This window comes from Tursiops truncatus, chromosome 4 (genome assembly GCF_011762595.2).
Source record: "Tursiops truncatus isolate mTurTru1 chromosome 4, mTurTru1.mat.Y, whole genome shotgun sequence".
Taxonomy (NCBI): domain Eukaryota; kingdom Metazoa; phylum Chordata; class Mammalia; order Artiodactyla; family Delphinidae; genus Tursiops; species Tursiops truncatus.
This window is the reverse complement of record NC_047037.1, coordinates 35,967,374-35,988,375: the sequence shown is the minus strand read 5'-3', so window position 1 is coordinate 35,988,375 and position 21,002 is coordinate 35,967,374. Positions and strand designations below refer to the sequence as shown.

General features: G+C 42.9%; 1 protein-coding gene across 4 annotated transcripts in view; it reads right to left on the bottom strand.

Moving 5' to 3' along the window:
• Positions 1-21,002, bottom strand: part of KCNAB1 (potassium voltage-gated channel subfamily A regulatory beta subunit 1) — a 396,177-nt gene that overhangs the window by 102,389 nt on the left and 272,786 nt on the right. For all 4 annotated transcript variants that reach the window (XM_019946228.3, XM_073803822.1, XM_073803823.1 and 1 more), the window contains exon 2: positions 9,290-9,333. In XM_019946228.3, coding sequence (XP_019801787.1) covers positions 9,290-9,333 — 44 coding nt within the window. The remainder of the gene's footprint in view (positions 1-9,289; positions 9,334-21,002) is intronic.

Sequence of the window (21,002 nt, the reverse complement as noted above, 5' to 3'; positions counted from 1 at the left end):
GCGGCTGGTGGAGGGGCAGGAGATGCGGGCTTTGTTGTCTCTACCACTGGCCTTGAACGAGACATGTCCCCTCTTCCTGCCTCTGTTTTTCTCATCTGTAAAGGCGGGGATGACTGCAAAGACTAATTCCTCTCACAGCTGTGAGACCATGTTTACAAACTGTCATCACTTCCATCACATTGCCCATATCTGGGTCTGGGGAAAACCTTTTCTCCCCCACTATCTGATGGTTTTGCAACTACTTGTTTTACTTTTGGATCACAGATTAACAAATGAGGGCTACTCATCCTTTTATAACTGCACTGAGGGAGATTAGGGTGTGTGTGTGTGTGTGTATGTGTGTGTGTGTGTGTGTGTGTGTGTGTGTGTGTGTGTACACTTGAGGTTGTGTAGACTCTTCTGCTTCCTCTTCTCCAGTTCTTCCCTGAATCCAACTCTAACAATGTGCGGGGCATCAGGCTATCCGTTTGTCACCCAGCTGTGTCTCAGCTCCTGACACCCTCTATGAGGGAAACAATGGCACATGGCCGGCAGCCACTGATAATTCAGAGGGCAACCAAGTTGTCAGCAATTCTGAAGATGGATTTTATCCATCAAAGTAGAAAATGAGGAAGAAATATTCTAAAACAATTTTATAAAAATATAAATGCCTCTTCATTTTTAATGTGTATGCACCATGGCATTTATTCAAGGTAGATGTTCCAGGAAAAGTGACAAGCCTATAATTCTCTTGTTATATGTTTAATATTCATGCACGATTTAAATTCTGTGGGTATCCTGGTCTTAAGATAGTTCACTCTGTGTTAAGCAAAAAAATTGGTAAATGTTCTGAGAGAAGAAATTGCCCTTTCAAAATTGTTTCTCGTGTCTCAGAGGCATTTTATAAATACTTAATGTTGTCGTTGTTATGTTATTATAATAATAGGAGAGATGGCTAGTTTACATTGGGTTTAGCAACAAGAATGAGAGTCACGAAGGGTGTCAAAAATATCATTCATGTTAAACATTTAACGTCATGTTTTCCCAGTGTCAAAATATTTAGTGCAGTGAGAGCATCTCTAAGGCAGAGGGGGATGAGCCAGGAGTACATTCTGCACATATGCAACACATTAAGAAGAAGCCCACACAGTTTAATCATAAGATTCACTGCTTTTGCTCTAGAAGGTTCCCTGGGCTAGGGCAGGGCACAAGGCAGACAGGCCCAGGTGGCAGGCGCTGAATGGAAGGGGAGGTGAGCTCAGTCTGCCCGCCCCAGGAGCCTTCCCAGGACACTGGCTCCAGAGAACCCCGAGGACAACCCTGAGCTGGGCAGGTTTTCCTCGTGGTGACCGCAGTTCAGGTGGAGATGCCTCAGCCAGCTCCAGGGCCTGGGCCTGGAGGCAGCAGCCAGGATAGAAACACAACCAGCATCTGGCTCACCAGATACCAGTGCACACATGTTGCCATCTCCTTCCACCTGGTGAGGACAATGGGTTCCAACCCTACCACTGTGCCTCAGAATCATCGGGACGGTCTTTTTAGAACACCTGTGCCTTGGGAGACCCTTATTCAAAAGGTCTGGGTGGAGACTGGTTATGTGCTTTGTAAAAAGCACCACGGGTAATTCTGCTGTGCAGCCAGAGTTGGGAAGAAACACCTCTTGAGAGACTCAGTGTCTCCAAGGTGTTATATATTTTACTTTATGACTTCATTCCTTCAAGGATGAAGTGTGAAAGGCCTGCCTGAATGAACACAGAACATGATGATCGTGGAGTCAGTTTGCTCTGCCTGGGAATTACCGCCTTGAGGTTTGGAAATCAGGCACCAAAGGCACAGGGCGTTCCTTCCCTTCTTCACTGCTAGATCCAGACCCAGCCCTGTCTGGCAGGAACACGTAACATGCCCTCCTGACCAGTGAACAGCCCAGGAGGACTCCTTTGGGGATGATGGTCTTCTACATGAGGATCCATATGTGCTCAGCTGAAAAATGAGCAAGTGACCACATCCCCCCTGATCTGTGCTCCTCCCCCTTCCCATAACCTTGCTCACTCCCTAGAAATGCCTGACTGTTTGCTTTGCCACATATACCTGTGCAATGTTTTACAAAACTAGCAAAATGCTTTTATTAGTTAGGGTTCTCCAGAGAAATAGAACCTTATAATTTCTTATAAAATTTGTTATTATATATTTATATATATATTAATATATTTTATACTTATATATATTATATAATTATAATATATAATAAAATATATTTACATAGAGAGAAATTAAGTATATATATATATATATATATATATAGAGAGAGAGAGAGAGAGAGAGAGAGAGAGAGAGAGAGAGATTGATTTATTGTAAAGAATTGTGTCCCATGATTGTGAAGGCTGAGAAGTCCCAAGATCTGTCATCTGCAGTTCAAGACCCACGATAACCCACGTGTAGATTCAGTCCGAGTCTGAAGGCCTGAGGACCAAAAGAGCCGATGGTGTGTAAGTTCTAGTCCAAAAGCCAGCAGGACCCAGGAAGAGATAATGTTTCATTTTGAGTCCAAGGGTCAGGAAAATCTGATGTTCTAGCTCAAAGCAGTCAGGCAGGAGGAGTCCCCTCTTATTCGAGAGGGGCTCAGCCTTTTTGTATTATTCAGGCCTTCAGCTGACTGAAGGAGGGCCATCACCCACATTAGGGAAGGCAATCTGCGTTACATAGTCTATGAATTCAAATGTTCATTACATCCAAAGTCATCCTCACGACACACCCAGAATAACGTTTGACCAATTCAGGCACCCTGTGGCATAGTCACAGTTGACATAAAATTAACTATCACATGCCTTTCTTCCTGCAAGCCTCTTATGTGGAGGGAAGCACGTATGTCCCACAGTGAGTGGCACAGGGTAAAGTCTGCCCCTTTTGAGCACCTGTAGGAGCAGCTGCCTGCTGTGGGGTGTTACCTCCAGTGGCATGAATCAGAAGCGGCTCCTGCTCCTAATGTGTGTGGGTAGATGCCCCTTCCATCTGCAGCAGTGAGAGCCCTGCTGCATACTCTGAGCCCCAATCCAGCCTAGACTCGTGTCACTGTGGATAGAGTAGAGCCCCTGGTCCCTGACGCATGTTGGGGATAACCCTCGATGCTGGGCCTCTCTCTATCCCCTCTCCTCACCTCCACTTGGCGTTCTCAGTTTCTGTGTTGATACGTTACTGGAGAAAGCCAAAGAACCAGGTTGGCTGGACCGCAACATTTCATGATGTCTGACTTTCCCTGGATCTTCACTATTACCCACTGTGCATTTTGTCATTCCTTAGAGATTGATCCACGTATCCAGTCATACATTCAATAACTATATTTGTGCACCTACTACTTGCTAGATACTGTGATCTGCTGACAGTACGATAGGGATGTAGAGAAAACAGAGGTGATCTCTGGGAGCATGGAATCTGACAGACTCCAAAAGGCAGGTGTCCTAAACCTGTCCAGATACCTCAGTCCTCTGTATTTGCAGGTGACCTCAGTGACAACCATGGGTTCAGCCTTGTTAGAATTTCCTGGGTCTTTATTTCCAGCTGGAGCTCTCTCCAGCCCTCCCTGTGCCCCCTGGATATCTGAGGCTGAAGCTGGCAGGCTCTCGGGTCTCCTCTTCCCAACACTGCTCCTGCTTCTCCTCCATTCTCCTTCCTCTTACTGCTCCCTCCTGCATCTCCTTCTTCTGAGATTTCAGCCCGTCCGTCTACACACCCAACCCAGGAACTGGGGCACCCTCCCCTGCTCAGGTAGACCTCTCATTCTGCATCCCAAGGTCACCGAGTCCTGTTTATTTTTCCTCCTAAAAAACCACCCTCTTCCTGTACATCTTTAATATCACTATCTCATCATCTTGACTCCAGTCTCAACCCTTTCCCCCTCTAATCTAGCCTTCACATCATTGCCGGAAAACAATTCTAATACATCTTATCATGTCCTACTCCTGATCCAAGTTTTTCAATGGCTTTTCACAAGCTGGAGCAGGGTTTTAAAGCTCTTTTTTTTTTTTTTTTTTGGAAGAAGGATGCTTATTTTCCTTCAAAATGTAATATGAAGCACTAAAAAGAAATGAGCTATCAAACCATGAAAAGACACGGAGGAAACTTAAATGTATATTACTAAGTAAAAGAAGCCAATTGCAAAGGCTAGATACTGTAGGATGTCCATACTATATGAAATTCTGGAAAATGCGAAACTATGAAAACAGTAAAAGAATAAGTGGATGCCAGGTGTTAGGGGTCAGAGAGAAATAAATAGGCAGAGCACAGAGGATTTTAAGGGCAGTGAAACTAGTCTGTATGATACTACAATGGCAGATACCTGTCATTACATTTGTCCAAACCCATAGAATGTAAAACACCAAAGCTATACATATACCCAATGTAAACTATAGTCTTTGGGTGATAATGGTGTGTCAGTGCAGGACTGTAACGAATGTACTACTCTGATGCGGGTTGTTGATAGTGGGGGAAGTTGTGTGCATATGAGGTGAGGGGAAATTTCTGCACTTTCTGCTCAATTTTGCTGTGAACCTACTCCTGTTCTAAAACATGAAGTCATTTATGACATACCACATTAAAATTTTACATTTAAATTTACACTAAAAGTCATATTTATATTTTCATTTAGAAAAAGTGGAGCTACATTGATGGAAGCGGTGGCAATGGAAGGAGGAGGGCAGGGAGAGGTGGAGCCCTGTCCATGCCTCATCCCCCAAGTATTCCCTGAGACCTTGGGGATGTAGGACTTGGAGGAACACCAGAAACCTAGAGGACTAGAGCTCAATGCCTTAGCAAGGCAAACAATGGCTCTCCTGATCAGGCCTAGCTTTCCTTCCAGGCTCGGTTCTTGTGGTTCCCTAATACCCTGCATTCGAAATATTCTGCACATACACTAGTGTTTCCCACAGTACCTCCTGCTCCATGGGTCTCCCTCCAGGCCATTGCTCGTGTTGCCTCCTCTGTCTTGCATCCTTCGCCCTCTTTCTCTACTTAATGACTCCCTTCAAGTCTCAACTCAAGCAGCACTTCCCCGGTGAAGCTGCTCCAGATGCCCCAAAAGACCTTCCTCATGCTTGATTCATCCTGTACTCTCCATCATGGCATCCGTCCAATGCACTATTTTTGTGTGCCTGACTCCTGCTACGCTGTGCGCGGTTTGAGAGCAGGGCCCTTGCTTCTTTCATCTGGATATCCCCTGCAACCAGCATGATGCCTGGCTTCCTAAATGTTTGCTGAGAATGAATGAGTGAATGAATGAATGAATACATAAATTCCCTCTTCCTCTCTCAGAAGATGATCCCACTTCCCACTAGACTGAGATGATGTTCAATCACTCTTTGGTGGATTTTCTCCCTTCCCATCAGTTTCTTTGACTTTGGGTCTTGATAGCAGTGGTCAGTGTATTAATAAATCAGTCCAGCCACAGCAGCCCACAGGTAGGTTTCCACTTTATTTTTTTCCCCTATTCTTTTGTTAGCAGAATTGTGTTCCTTTAGATGTAACTTCAGTTCGTCCTTGGGTTATTTCACCTTTCTGCTCCCATTTACATACGCTCTTAGTTTATCAAAAGGAAGCTTGGCAGGGCAAGAAATTCCCAGCCTGTCCTTCTCTGGTGGAGAAGAAAGTGAGAATTGTTAGCTTTAATATGACCTTTAAGGTACTTCAATAAAAGACATTTGTAGTCGTGTGATTGCTTGGGATATTTAATACTTAATTTTCAAAGCCTCAGTTGAACACGGGCTGTATCTGAACTGATATCCCAAGCCTATAACAGTAAACCCAGCTCCACCTGGACTTGAGAGCTGAGGTCTGCAGAGCCTGACAAATTATCTAAGCCTGGTGCATTATTCCTTTCTATGATTTTTTTTGGTCTCCTATGGTTTACAGAGGTAGCTCAGAAAAGTTCTCAAAGAATACTTATTCAAGCTTTGTTACCTGTTTTGAATGAAGCCAGTCAATCCCATGAACTTCCTTGTTTCCTCCTAATTTTTCATGCAGTGTCTAATCACAAGCATTCAAGCTCTTAGAAAAAACTTGAAGCTCAAATCAGGACTTTCTGCTCCTGAATCAAGTCTGTTCAAAGTTCACCAAAACAGCTACAGCTCACACACAGTTCTAAAAAACTGCAGTCTGCCCTCTGGGGACTCATTTACATGTGGCACTTCACAGGCACCTGAATTTTTTATAGTCTTAGGGCTTTTGGTTGATTTTCTCAGTACTTTTGATGAAATTATTTTCCACCACAGATACTGATTCTATGAGATAATTGTGTATGATTACCGTATTTCTTAATTCATATTTTCTTAAATTGCTATATTTCTTAATTTCTTTCAATAATAAATAGTGAATAGTTATTTACCATTAAGCACTCTCAAAAAAAGCTAAGGTTAGAGTATCCCTGATAATGAATCTACAGGGTCTTTCAAATACAAGTAAGTGGTAATAAAGTCAAAGCCATAAATTAAGCAAATGTCAAATTCCCTTAGTCTTATGGTGAGCAAAGACCACCCTCACCTCCCAAATCATATCATTAAGAAGAATCAGAAAAACTCAGGCATCACTAGCCTTCAATGTTTTTGCAATACTGTAAAAGGAGGCAGAAATTGTTGCCACTATCTTTTATTTATTTTTTGTTGCCACTATCTTTTATTCTTTCACTACCATCCCTTCCCTGGTCTCCACACTTCCATTCAACAGGGTTCAAGAAACCCTCCTCCCAATTCCTCCCCCCAACTAGCTTTGGATCTCACATCATCAGTCCCCTCATGTTGTAGTCACTTACCCATCCCTAGTCAATCCCTCTCATCTGAAAATTTTAGCTCTGGCTCACTGTCACTCTCTCCAATATTAGTTTTGCCATACGTTTTAGTGATTTCAATGACCCCCAAAGTAACCCTTCCCTGAACCTTTATCTTTCAGGCCCTTGACCTCTTCTGGTCTACTGATCTTGCACTCAACACAACCTCAGCCACTCTCCCCCAATGGACATGCCTTAGACTTTGTCATTACCAATAACTGAACCCCCCATGACCGTAGTTTCAAGCATCCCCCTTTCAAACCGCCACTTTCTATTCTTCCAACTCACTATCTCTGCTGATCTTACTCCAACAATCCTTTGGGCCTCTGGAGGTACAATTCACTGATCCTGCCCACTTTTCACTGTCCCTCTGCCTCCTCATTTTCCTGGCTTCAGTCCTCATTTTCCTCCCTGCTCAGCTTCAACCCCAAAGTCCACCATTACAATCACCCCTCTGCATAAACTCTCAGCATCTCTGCCTCTCTTTTCTTATCTTATGCCCTTGAAAAACCCCACCTGGACCTGCATGGTTGAACAAGACTGGAGGAAAAACACACGGCCATAGAGATGGTCTCACTTCAAATTTATTAGCATGAATCTCAAGCAGATCCTTAATGCTGTCTGGCCACTTTGATCCATCCCTTTGGTCCATTCACTCTTCTGCTCTCATCATCCTCTCTCTCCTCAAACTTTCAACACCTCCCTTTCATCCTCACTAACAGCTGATGACCTTGCTTCTGATTTCACTGAGAATACAGAAGCAGTAGAAGATAATTTCTAAAGATACCGCCACTGCCACCCCATCAACCCACCTACCAGTCTCAAAGCCCATGTACTCTGCCTTCTTGCATGTTACTTTCCTCTTGTGTCCTCAAGAAATCATTCCAGGTATTTTTCTTCTCTACTTATCTTAACCATTTTTTTCCTTCTCAAAAGAATTTCTTAATCAGTATGTAAATATACTGTCATTTCTTTTGTGTGTAAAGGTACCCTCTCTGACCACACTTGCCTGTCCAGCTTCCATTCCATTTCTAGGCTTCTCTTTATAAAAACAGTCATCAAAAGAGCAGCCACCAGTGTTTCTCTTTCCAGGCTCGCTTAAACCTATTCCAATCATGCGTGAGCCCCTGACTCCACCAAAACCGATCTTTTCAAAGTCATCAGTGACTTCCATGTTGCTAAACTGAACGATCAATTCTTGGCCCTCATCTTGCTTGACCTATGAGCAGCATTTGACAGGGCTGGTCTCTATCCCTCTTGAAACGCTGGATTCTTAGGACTCCCTGGTCTCCTGGTTCTCCTCCTCCATACCCACTGCTTGTTTTCAATGTTCTTTGTTGGCTCTTCCTCATTTCCCCAACTTCTTAATGGACTTCCCAGGTCACAGACCACGTGCTTTTGCTTTCTGTAATATCTATGCTCACTCCCTAAATATTCTTATTCAGTCTCATGGCTTAAACAGTATCTACATGTTGGTGACTCTCAAGTCATCCTACATCCAGCTCACATCTCTCTTCTAAACTCTAGATTCATATATCCATTAGCCTATATACCTCTTTTCTTGGATGTCTAATATGTCCCAAATCAATTGGCTCTCCCTCCTTCCTAAGTCTCTCTTCCTTCATTCTTCCACATCTCACTTACTGGCAACTCCATCTTTTCTGTTTCTCAGGCAAAAAAACCCCTTACAGTCATCTTTGACTCTTCTCTTTTCTCTTGCATCCCAAATAGAGTCCAACAGAAGATCTGCCAGGCTTGACCTTCAAAACATAGCTATAATCTGACCATTTCTCACTTCCTCAGCTACCATCCTGGTCTAGACTCTCTTAGGTTACAGAAATAGTTCTGATGATGCTGAATTGCCTGAACACCAAGGCTGCCTTTTCCCTTGTCTGGGGGATGTCTGGAAGCTGTATGCTACCCCAAGTCTCACACTCAGATTTTACCATTTCAGATTCATTCTTATGATATTAAAATTGCCATCTCTACTTACTATTCTTTAAATATTTACAGCTTCTGGGGGGAAATGTATATATAAAACTTTTTCCCTAAAACACTTAAGGTACATTATAAAAGTACATAAAATACATTAAAATATAGAAAAAAGTGAGAAAATTAGGCAAAGGGAAGATAAGGATAGAAAAAAATTCGTATGATGCTGCAGGTGAGGTCAGCATACAAATACATGCCATGAGGTTCTTCACACTTGCTAAATGGGAATAACAGAGGAGTCCCTTCCTCTAAGATGTGCTTTAATATCAGGTTTCTTTTTGCTTAATGGGCCCCCATAAGGCATCATGATCACAGTGGCTCCTTGAGTCTGAGAAGGGGAGGGCTGTGTGGGGCAGGAAAGGCTCAGAAGGAGAAATGAGGCAATGTTGGTCACGAAGTCCCTTCTCACCTGAGACTGCGTCCTGACCTACACCCCAGTCATTCCCTGGTATCCTCCCCAATCTCCCACCTCCCAGCCCACCCCCACATGATACCCTGAGTACTTACCAAGACCCAAGCAAGAAACTCTGAGTCCTGATTTTCCAAGATTCCTAGAATAAAAATAAAGCAACACATGGTCATTTCATCAGGTGAATTTTAACTGGGAGTATTAAATCTCACTTAAAATTTTTTTTAATTGAAATACAGTTGATTTACAATGTTGTGTTAGTTTCAGGTGTATAAATCTCATTTTTGATGATGTTGCTCCTGACTAGAGCCATGGTAGAGGCAGAGCCTCAGATGCAGGCCTGTGGTTTGGGGAAGAGACTCTTTCATCTCCATCTGGGCACTAGAAAGCCCAAAATGTGCATAGGCTCAGCACAACAACAAAGTGTCCCCACAAAACATAGCTTTTCAGACCTAATGATCTTCTTCATTAATTTGCTTACAAATGTATTGTCTCTCTCCTTCTAGAATGTGAGTTCCTTGAGGGCAACTTGATGGATAGGGATTATTAAAAGAACAAATACAAAATAATCCTTTAGGCTATTTAAACTAAATTATATATATACAGTTAACATCTTTATTGGAGTATAATTGCTTTACAATGGTGTGTTAGTTTCTGCTGTAAAACAAAGTGAATCAGCTATACACATACATAGATCCCTGTATCTCCTCCCTCTTGCGTCTCCCTCCCACCCTCCCTATTCCATCCCTCTAGGTGGTCACAAAGCACCGAGCTGATTTCCCTGTGCTATGTGGCTGCTTCCCACTACCTATCTATTTTACATTTGGTAGTATATATATGTCCATGCCACTCTCTCACTTCGTCCCAGCTTACCCTTCCCCCTCCCTGTGTCCTCAAGTCCATTCTCTACATGTGCGTCTTTACTCATATCCTGCCCCTAGGTTCTTCAGAACCATGTTTTTTTTTTAGATTCCATATATATGTGTTAGCATACGGTATTTGTTTTTCTCTTTCTGACTTACTTCACTCTGTATGACAGACTCCAGGTCCATCCACCTCACTACAAATAACTCAATTTCATTTCTTTTTATGGCTGATATATTTAAAAAAAAAACAAACAACACTACACAGGGACTTCCCTGGTGGTCCAGTGGTTAAGAATCCGCCTTCCAAAGCAGGGGATGTGGGTTCGATCCCTGGTCGGGAACTAAGATCCCACGTGCCACGGGGCAATTAAGCCTGTGCACCGCAACTACTGAGCTGGCGCCCTCTGGAGCCCACATGCCACAACTAGAGAGAAGCCCGCACACTTCAACAAAGATCCTGAGTGCTGCAACTAAGACCCAATGCAGCCAAAATAAATGAATGAATGAATGAATTAATTAATAAAATAAAATAAAAATAAAAAAGCTGAAAATGCAAACCTAAAAAAAAAAACTACACAAAATTCCTACAAGAAGGTTGGATAGTCCTTAAATGATTCTTCCTTTCCTCATGAACACCTTTGCTTTCCATCCTTAAAAGTTAATCCAGGGAAAGGAAATATATTTTCATTCTCTAAGTAGGGAGAGAACTAGGTGCTCTAATCTTCACTGTAAAGTGTTTGTCTGTGGAGACCCAGACCCAACTCATTTTCCTGTCATCCGAGAAGAAATCAAATTCTCAGAGAGAGGATGCCTCATAGAATTTTGTAGGGGTCCAGTGTGAGGAGATGAATCTTACACTATTGAAACATGGTAGAAAAGTGTATTCCTTATTCTCTGATCAGATGCTCTTATAAGAGCACAACTTTTCTCCTTGCTTCTACCCAAACAAAACAGCACCAACTTTCCCAATAAAATTTTCCACAGCTCGGTTCTTCCAGGTTCTCTCTTGATTCCTCCACAGTTTGCCTTCTTTAGAGCTAGTAACCAGTGCTCTTGTTTTTACATCTATTTCTTTTCCCTGCTTGCTATTATTGTCTATAAAATTCCACCTAAGCAACACATTTCATTTCCTAGCATGGTCCAAAGTGCATCACACTGCAGAGTTGAAAGACCCAGTTTTTTCTGCATTTGTTGTAACTAGCTAGGTGACCTTGGAGAAATCACTTCCTTCCTTGGAGTTCAATTTCTTCATAGTACGATGGGGTATTTATACTTATGCCATTCATTCAGCATCACTGTGGTGGGGCTGGAACATGATAATGTATGCTAATGTGTTCACAGTAAACGAATGCAAAGCGTAATTATTTTTGGTGCTTTCTGACTCTACTCACCCTCTCACAGACATAGTGCTAAATTTTCCATATGAATTGGATATGTCCACCTGGCAGGAAACTATCACATAAAGGTATGTGTGAAAAATACTTTGAACTGCTAAATAGGAGAAAAATAATTGGACCTCTCCCATGATAATAATTTGCACCAGGAATTGTTCTTTTAGTAGTTTCTCAGAAAACCACAGGATGTACAGCCAAAAGATCTTGCTTTGTGGTCTAAAAGTCTCCTTTTTTTGGGGGGGGCATGTGGGATATTATTTCCCCTACCAGGGATGGAACCCATGCCCCTTGCAGTTAAGCGCCGAGTCCTAACCACTGGACTGTCAGGGAATTCCCAAAGTCTGCTGATTTTAAAGGATAGGAATATAGAGCAAAAGCTATATAGTGGGGAGAATAAAAAAAGACCTACACCAGAACAAAAAAAGCAAAAAAATACATAAGTGAATAACAGTCTTCCAGGTAGAGGTACTTGACATTGATGAATTAGTGAAGATTTATTCACAGGTTACCATGTTCAAGGCAACGTGCAAGGACATGCAGACACAGAGAGGAACAAGGCACAGTTCTCTACCCTTAAGGAGCTCTCTATCCTCTACCTTTTCTGAGGGACACAGAAAAGCAACCACATAATCACAATACAGTGGGGTATATCCTCCCATGGAGGTCTTTGAGAGGAGCTATCTCAGGTTTGTATTTGCATAACTATGTGGGTGTCATGGGGGAAAAGATCAAGGTAAGGAGTTTCATGTAATTTTAATATCTTTCAGTGACTCTGCGCACAATAGGGCACCGTAACTTGGTGCAGAAAACTATGCAAAGGAAGATATTTTTCTAACAAACTCAAGTAGGGCTAGGTTATGACACTGGGCACTTGCTGAGCAGCATCTCAGCACCCAAGGTAGGGAGACCTGCCCTAAGTTTCCTTGCGACAGTGACTTAGGGAGATAATGATCACTCTGCTATGGGTTCGGAAGGCCACACTTGAGAAACCTGAGCGTTGTCAGCCAACACAAACTGCAGAGTAACAAGTACTCAACATGGCCCATTTTATTGCCATTGCTGTTTAAACACCCAGGCCAGATTTTCTGGAATGAAAGCCTTAGAAGATTTTGTACTGTGAGAAAAGTTCAATTAGAGACAAATATTGATACAGTGATGATAGGCCCCGCACTGAGCGTTAGTGTTTTTATTTCCTTTAACTCTTTCTCTGAATATTTTTACCTGCTGGAAGGAATGATTACCAAATAGAGCTCGTTGTTTTTATTTTTTATTTTTAATATTTATTTATTTGGCTGCGCCAGGTCTTACTTGCAGCACACGGGATCTTCATTGTGGCATGTGGGATCTAGTTCCCTGACCAGGGATCGAACCTGGGCCCCCTGCATTGGAAGCAGGGAGTGTTAGTCACTGGACTACCAGGGAATTCCTTACAGTTGGTTGTTTTTAAAGTGAGAGGTATTTTCCGTGCATAAGCCATATCTGGTCTCTAAGTCTTATTCTTTCCAGGGGTAATCCCACGTTCATGTCTGCACAATACTACGTGGAGGTAGGGTGATTGTTTAGCCCCTCTGATCCATTTAAGTTCTGCTGGATCACAGAAGCCCAAATACTTGCACATTTGATCTAATGAGCCCAAAATACGTCATCTGAAAGCTTGTTTGTGTGGCTATAACACCGAATAATGGCCAAGTTTACACATCCTGCTGGGCTGTGACAGATGTCCTGGAACCTTCTCTATCCCAATCATAAGGAATTTTCATGCACACTTCATGACCTTGTGTGACATTGTGCATTGAAACAATGTAATTGCATTTTATTTCTTAATTCCTCAGCGTTAGCACAGGTGAGGCCACAAACAGATTCTGTAAGCACATCAAATGTATAATTAGATTGAATTTCTTTCCCATTTGATTCAAAACAGTTGCATTGTACCGGTTTTCCTATTTTATCTGTGTCAGATATACCAGAAGGAAGTCTCACTGTGTTCATTTTTAGTATGCGCTCCTGTTCAACTCAAAATAAAAGCTCCTCTTTCCCAGGTGAACCTGAGCTGCTCGTCTGCTAATATTAGAAATGAATGACATCAGTATGGGGGCACGGGACACATAGCTTTGTCAGTCAAATTTTGGAAATCCTAAATCTTAAATCAAAGCTTCAGGAAAGAGTTACTGCAGAAGGGATATAGCTTCTTGAGAAGCCAAGGTTACATTTCTTCTTTCTGAAGGCAGAATTGTTCTCTCAGTGTCTGAACTTGTTTTAGGAGAATGGTTAGTTCCATGGCAGATGCATTAAATATAATTTCTAGTGTCATTTTGTGGAGCATCCATCATGCACTTTTTATTTTAAGGCGATAATAGAATTGTGAGAACTAAAATCCAGTGTCACTTAGGCACAGTATCAAATGCCATTTGATGCTTACAGGTCCTTTACAAATCAAAAGATGCTTAAAGCAGAAGATTAGCAACCTAAATGTGCTGTTTTAAATTGCTTGCTTCTGAATACATATATCTTAGACATTACTCAGAGTTGTAAACTGCTTGGAAGAGAGGAATAGCTAGCTAAAATAGGTATCTTGCATTTGACCAAGAAAGATGCATATTGCATAGGACAAAAATCTCTTACTTAAAGGTTGACACAACAGAGACAACCTGAAAGCACAGGTAAGGGACTCCAGTGGCCTTGTCAAGCTGGCAGAAACAAGTTTGGTCTGACCTGGTTTCCATGTGCTCAGATCATGACATCATCTGCTGTTTTAGTCTACTTGAACAACTTTCTGATCCTCTAAATCCCACTCTGCTGCGTGCGGTGCCCTACCTGGAAGCTACTAGTCAAATCCGGGGTATGGAATGAAAGAAAAAAGAAAGAAAGAAAGAAATGTACATTTAATCTTTCTTGAAAAATCCAGAGCAGAAAGTATGTGCATTTGTCAGCCAGCTGGTTTTGATAGTTGTATGAGAACATACATTTTGACAGCCACGAAGGTGACTACAAATGGTAATAACGTTTTCTTATGAGGGCACCGTTCATCACTGTTGATAGTGAATAATGATTCATTTGGAAACCACCAGGCACATAAATGATTTAGCCATGCATTTGGATGACAGACATTGGTAAGTAGCACAATGAAACTTTCTTTCCTTTATCTAAGTAGCAGCAAAGTAGAATGGGATTATTTCAGATTTTTTGATTTAAAGGTTCAAGTCATTGTCTGTTGTAAATTCCAGCTAGGTTCTTATTCATTTTCTTTGGACATATAAAATCACCTGTTGGTCTGTGTCATTCTAGAAAAGTCTACAGAAGTATGGCAAAAAGAGACTTCCCTATAATTAATTAATCAGTTCAATAGAGATGTACTGACTTTCAACTACATACCAAGCCTTGTATTAGGGTGTGGGGATGGGCTGAGTAGTAGATAGTTGCTGCTTTCATGGAACTTACATCATAGAAGGGGGAACATGTCAAATAGTGAATTGATTATTTGACCATAGTACTAAATAAAAGAACAGTATGCCCTAAGTGAAAAATTGCCCTGTTGGGGAAGCTGACCTGGGTCTGGATGGCTAGGAAAAGCTTCCCTAGGGAAGCAGCATTTAAACTGAAATCCAAACAAGTAGGAAGTAACTTAATGAAAAGAGTAGGGATCAGCATTCCAAGCAGAGTCAACAGCACATGCAAAGGCTCAGAGGCTGGAGGAAGCATGGGTAATTGAAGAACTAAAAGAAGTACAGGTCAGGGGAAGAGTAGGGTGCAGAGTGAGCCCAGGTGAGTCTGCTGGGGGTGGTACGAAGCAGCTCAAACTGGGTCTTACCAATTATGTTACCGATTTTGGTCTTAATATGAAGGAGTAATGGAAAAGTACTGAAAACCTTAAGCAGGAGAAATGGGGTGAAGGGAGGAAAGAAGAGGAGCTTGGAGGCTGCTTTGGCAATGATGATGAGAAGTGATGGTTCAGATTCAGTCCAGGTATTCTTAGTGGGCCAAATCTACAGAACTTGGTGTTTGAATAGGAGGGTGAAAGAGAAGGAGAGGCCATTCTCAGGTTTCTGAATTGGGCAGCTGGGTGAAGAAAGGTGTTTTTCACTGAAGTGGGGTTCATTAGACAAACAGAAGGGTTTTGACCACCTTTGGGCATGTGGGCAAGATATCCACGTTAGTTGCCTGGAGCTCAGAGCAGGGAGAGGGTTTTTCTGGGTATCAAGGGTAATGAGTGCCATGGGCTGGGGTCAGCTGCCAGGGGAGACAGCGTTCAGTTAGAGAGGGGGCCAAGGCTCAGCTTTGAGGGGCTCCAACATTACAGGTGGCCAAGAGGAAGCTACACTGGCAAAGGAAACTGAGAAGGAGGGGTCAAGATGTAGGAGGAAACAAGAAAGTGATGCTGCCAAAGCTAAAGGTGGAGTCGGTTTCAACAGGGTGTAAGTGGTCAGTATTGAAGGCTGCGGGAGATCCAGCATCGGGAGGCCGGAGGAATGCCCTTCACGTTCAGCCCCACAGGGACTGCTGACGACTTCTGGGCAGTCATTTCAGTGGTTCTGTGAGTGGTTTCAGTGCTCCTGTTCAGTGGTTCTGTGAGTGTCAGGTCGGTCAGACTGAGGAGGGGGAGGTACACAAATAATGCTTACTAACTGTGTGTGACCTTGGACAGGTTACTTAAACTTTTTAAGTCTCTTTCCTCATTCTTAAATGGGATATTAATAGCTCACTGCTTTTTATTTTCCAAAGAGTGAGAAAATATAAATACAGCACCAGTCCCAGGATACTTCAGTGTTCAATAACTGCTATTTACTGTCTTCCTTTCTTATTTTCTAGGAAAAGTGGTGTCTCAAACACTGAATCTGGTGAGGTTCTAGTTCAGGTACTAAACCTGTTAGGAGGTTGCCTCTGTGGTTTTCAAGACCTACTTCTGTGACTCTATGATCCTCTTACTTCGTGGATTTGTGCTTAGACATTGCAAACTTCCTGAATCTATTTCATGTGAATTGTGAGTCATTTTGCTAGAACCATTAGGATAGTGGGAAACAGGGGATAAAGATAGATAAGGGAGGTGAAGGACAAGGTGACACTTGGTTGGTACAGGCAGTTTGGAGAAATCATGTGGGTCTGAGAAATTTAGAATGTTTCTTTCGTGACTGCCAGGAGGAGGGAAATGGAGTTGGAACACAAAGTTGTGCGGATGGGGCAGAACTTGGATGTTCTGCAGGGGTGGGGATGGGGAGAAGGGTTGAGAAATGCTCACCAAAATCTACTTATCACTTCAATAAAAGTTACTCACTGCTTTTTCTGTCTCAAGTATCCAAGGCATCAGAATATCTGGAACTCAATAATTCAGAGTCTTAAATCAGAAGAATCTAGAACCTTTATCTCAGGGCATATCACTTGGGGTTCATGAACTTGAATGAGAAAAAATACATTTTTATTTTCACCAACATCTAACTGAAATGTAGCTTCTCCTTCAAGTATGAATGTAGGCAAGAAACCACAGAAGTACCCACATTAACTGTTACTTTGCCACCAAAAGGAATTACAGGTATTTTTCTACCACATCACAGTTGCCTCAAAAAATTATTTGCACTCACCATTTACACTCATCACTTTTTGGAAACTGTGGTATTCGACGCACTCCTAGAGCTTGTTGTTTAATATATTCACAAAGAAGTGCATGGACTTCCCTGGTGGCGCAGTGGTTAAGAATCCGCCTGCCAATGCAGGGGACACGGAGCAGCCCTGGTCCGGGAAGATCCCACATGCCGCGGAGCAACTAAGCCCGTGCACCACAACTACTGAGCCTGCATTCTAGAGCCTGCGTGCCACAACTCCTGAAGCCTGCTCACCTAGAGTCCAGGCTCCACAACAAGCAAAGCCACCGCAATGAGAAGCCTGCGCACCACAACAAAGAGTAGCCTCTACTCGCCACTAGAGAAAGCCCGCGCACAGCAACAAAGACCCAACGCAGCCAAAAATAAATAAAATAAAATAAATAAATTTAAAAAATAAATAAATAACTAAAAAGTGCTTTTAAACACATAACATAAAATATACAGGAATCCGATTAAATGGAAATACAGTTCAAAATATTTAAAATCCAAATTTGTGACCTAGTAAGACATGCACTTCAAAAAAAAAAAGATTCTGAAGAACCTAGGGGCAGGACAGGAATAAAGATGCAGACGTAGAGAATTGACCTGAGGACACGGGGAGGGGGAAGGGTAAGCTGGGACAAAGTGAAAGAGTGGCATGGACATATATACACTACCAAATGTAAAATAGATAGCTAGTGGGAAGCAGCCGCATAGCACAGGGAGATCAGCTCGGTGCTTTGTGTCCACCTAGTGGGGTGGGTTAGGGAGAGTGGGAGGGAGATGCAAGAGGGAGGGGATATGGGGATATATGTGTATGTATAGTTGATTCACTTTGTTATAAAGCAGAAACTAACATACCATTGTTAAGCAATTACACTCTAATAAAGATGTTAAAAAAAAAGATATGCACGTCTTTGTTTTGTTTTTTTCTTATAAATTCATTTATTTTTGGCTGCATTGGGTCTTCGTTGCTGCACATGGGCTTTCTCTACTTGTGGTGAGCGGGGGCTACTCTTCGTTGCAGTGCGCAGGCTTCTCATTGCGGTGGCTTCTCTTGTTGTGGAGCACAGGCTCTAGGCTCGTGGACTTCAGTAGTTGTGGGTTCTTAACCACTGCGCCACCAGTGAAGTCCAAAAGCACTTTTCCTAAGGAGTCTGTAGGCTTCACCAGACTGCTAGAGGGGTCCATGCATCAAGAGTCTCGAATGTAGCTAAAAGATAAATGTTGTTTTAAAAAAAAGCCTCTTGGTTCATCCATCTGCCACAAAGCAACATGAGTTTACAAGCATCTTTTGCAAACTGGGAGGGAAGGCAATCCTGAAAAGTTTTGAAAGCGAAATTAAATATGCCATACCCCAGAGCTACTATTTAAAATGTGTATAATAAAGTTGATAGTGTTGGTGTTTATTATCCCTTTGTTTAATTTTAGTAAATTACAAAACATTTTTAAGGCCCTTGCTGAATTTACTTCCAAATTCAGGCCTGCTGCTTGTATTATCTCTACATGGGTATAAATCCATGACCCTAAGGTCTCCCATTACAGGGCTCCTCAAGGGCCTCATCCTCCCCCCTACAGCCGGGGAGGTCTGCCATGCTTACCTCTGAGGGCAGAGGAGACAGAAAAGGATTTGCCACCCCCAGGGCTCTGGGTTTCAGCCTCATGCACGATATTTCTTTTGTAACAATTTACTTTAATGTGATTCATTCATTCAACCATTTCCTATTTCATTCCGTATTATATTTGTGTTTGTTTTAACATAAAATAATGTTTCCTTCCTAAATTTTCAAGCAAGTTTGTTGTCTCAGAGATGTGCCATGTTGGTCCCGTGGCTTTACTAGGTATCCCTTGGCACCCTTTGCTGTCCCAGTTTGAGAGGCTTGTCTATAAACTATTATCAGTCATTTATACCTTAGTGTGAAGAAGTTTCAGAGCTTTTTCTTACATAGTTTGGAGGGATTAGAAGGAGCAATCAAGAAATAAAGCACTAAACCTTTGACAGAATTGGAAGGGGGAATAAAAGTGGAGTGGCAGGGGCTTCCCTGGTGGTGCAGTGGTTGAGAGTCTGTCTGCCGATGCAGGGGACGTGGGTTCGTGCCCCGGTCCGGGAAGATCCCACATGCCGCGGAGCGGCTGGCCCGTGAGCCATGGCTGCTGAGCCTGCGCGTCCGGAGCCTCTGCTCCGCAGCGGGAGAGGCCACAGCAGTGAGAGGTCCGCGTACCACAAAAAAAAAAAAAAAAAAAAAAAAAGTGGAGTGGCAGGAGGATGAAGGAAGTAGGCCCCCAAATGGGAGAACACACTTTTCCACCTTCCAAATTTTGTCCAAGATCACATCTCTCCTCACAACAGAATGATCACACCTTCCTATGTGAATATCACACATGTACTTGCATTTTCAACACTAAGAAGAGAGAACCTAAAGATTTCAAAGTTTTCTTCACCCTGGGGTGATGATTTATTTTCAAAGAAGTTCCACAAGATGAGGCAAAGGTAAAGCCTTCTCTGTCATCTACTTTGTAATGAGAGCTGTGTTAGTTTCCACTGTAATGAGCTGTGTCATTTTCAAAGGCAAAGTAAAACAAACAAAAAAGCATCTGACAGAGCTCATGCTCCGCATCTTCCCAATTCCGTTTACTGTGCATGAATTTCTTGCTTTCTCTTTAGAAAGTAAAGTCAGCCATGTGATGGAGACTGAGGCATGATCCCGACTGAGGGGCAGGGTGATATTTAAATATGCACTTAATCAAAAGCATAAGGTGGGCTTCCCTGGTGGCGCAGTGGTTGAGAGTCCGCCTGCCGATGCAGGGGACACGGGTTCGTGCCCCGGTCCGGGAGGATCCCACGTGCCGCGGAGCGGCTGGCCCCGTGAGCCATGGCCGCGGAGCCTGCGCGTCTGGAGCCTGTGCTCCACAACGGGAGAGGCCACAACAGTGAGAGGCCCGCGTACCGCAAAAAAAAAAAAAAAAAAAAAGTATAAGGTTGCTTCTAGCCATTATGCATTAGTTTGCCTTTCACTTTCCTTGACAGAGGAACATAAAATTAATGCCTGTTTTCTCTGTGTGCCCAATCCTTTACACCTGCTGTCAGAGTGCCATATATCACGGCACATATTGTACTCATTGTGTACAAGGTTGTTTCTCCTTCCAGGCTGAGATCTGTGAGGGTAGTGACTGTGTCTAATGCATCTGTTTATTCCCAGCACTTAGCAAAGTCCTGGGCACATAGTTGGTGTTCAGTGATGCTCACAGTGGGTGCTCTGATGCCATCGTTTTGCTGTGGATAAAGACTGCATTGTCACTCACTTGTTCTACTCTTGTTGGCTAGGGAGGCTCTGTGGTTTACTGGGAAACACTGGGCAGCATAGTGTGGTGATGATATACTTATAGTGAAGAAGTGCCTGTACTATTTCCTATCATTGAAACCTTGGGAAGTTACCAAACCTCTCTGTGCCCCATACGTTACTGGGGATAATAATAGAAGCTACCTCACAGGGTTGTTGTGAGGTTTAAGTGTGAGGATTAAAGCCTTTAAAGTAATGCTTCACACATGGTAAATGCTAAGTGCAAGCTGTTATCAGATAGACACAGGTTTGAATCCAAGCTCTGTTCCTGGTAGCTATGGACATCTCATTTCACCTCATACAGGTTCCCTCTTCTGTAAAATGAGGTTCTATGCCCTCCCTGAGCGGAGGGATACAGTAAACATTGTAGCCTTTCACTCTTTCAGCCAAGGTAGGTGTTAGGGCGCCTTCTTCTGTTTCACAAGAGGCTGGAGAACCTGCTTAGCAAGATGCACACTACCCATACCATTCCTCTTCTCCCTGACCCTTCAGTTAAGTGTGGTCACTGTTCCAATGGGAGGGCGAATCCCAGCCCTCGAGTATTTACAGCCTCAAAGCCTAGAGCTGGGGCTAAAGGGAGAATCATGACCAAGGTCCACTTCTATGTTCAGCCTGCTCTTACTTGTTGGTTCAGTCA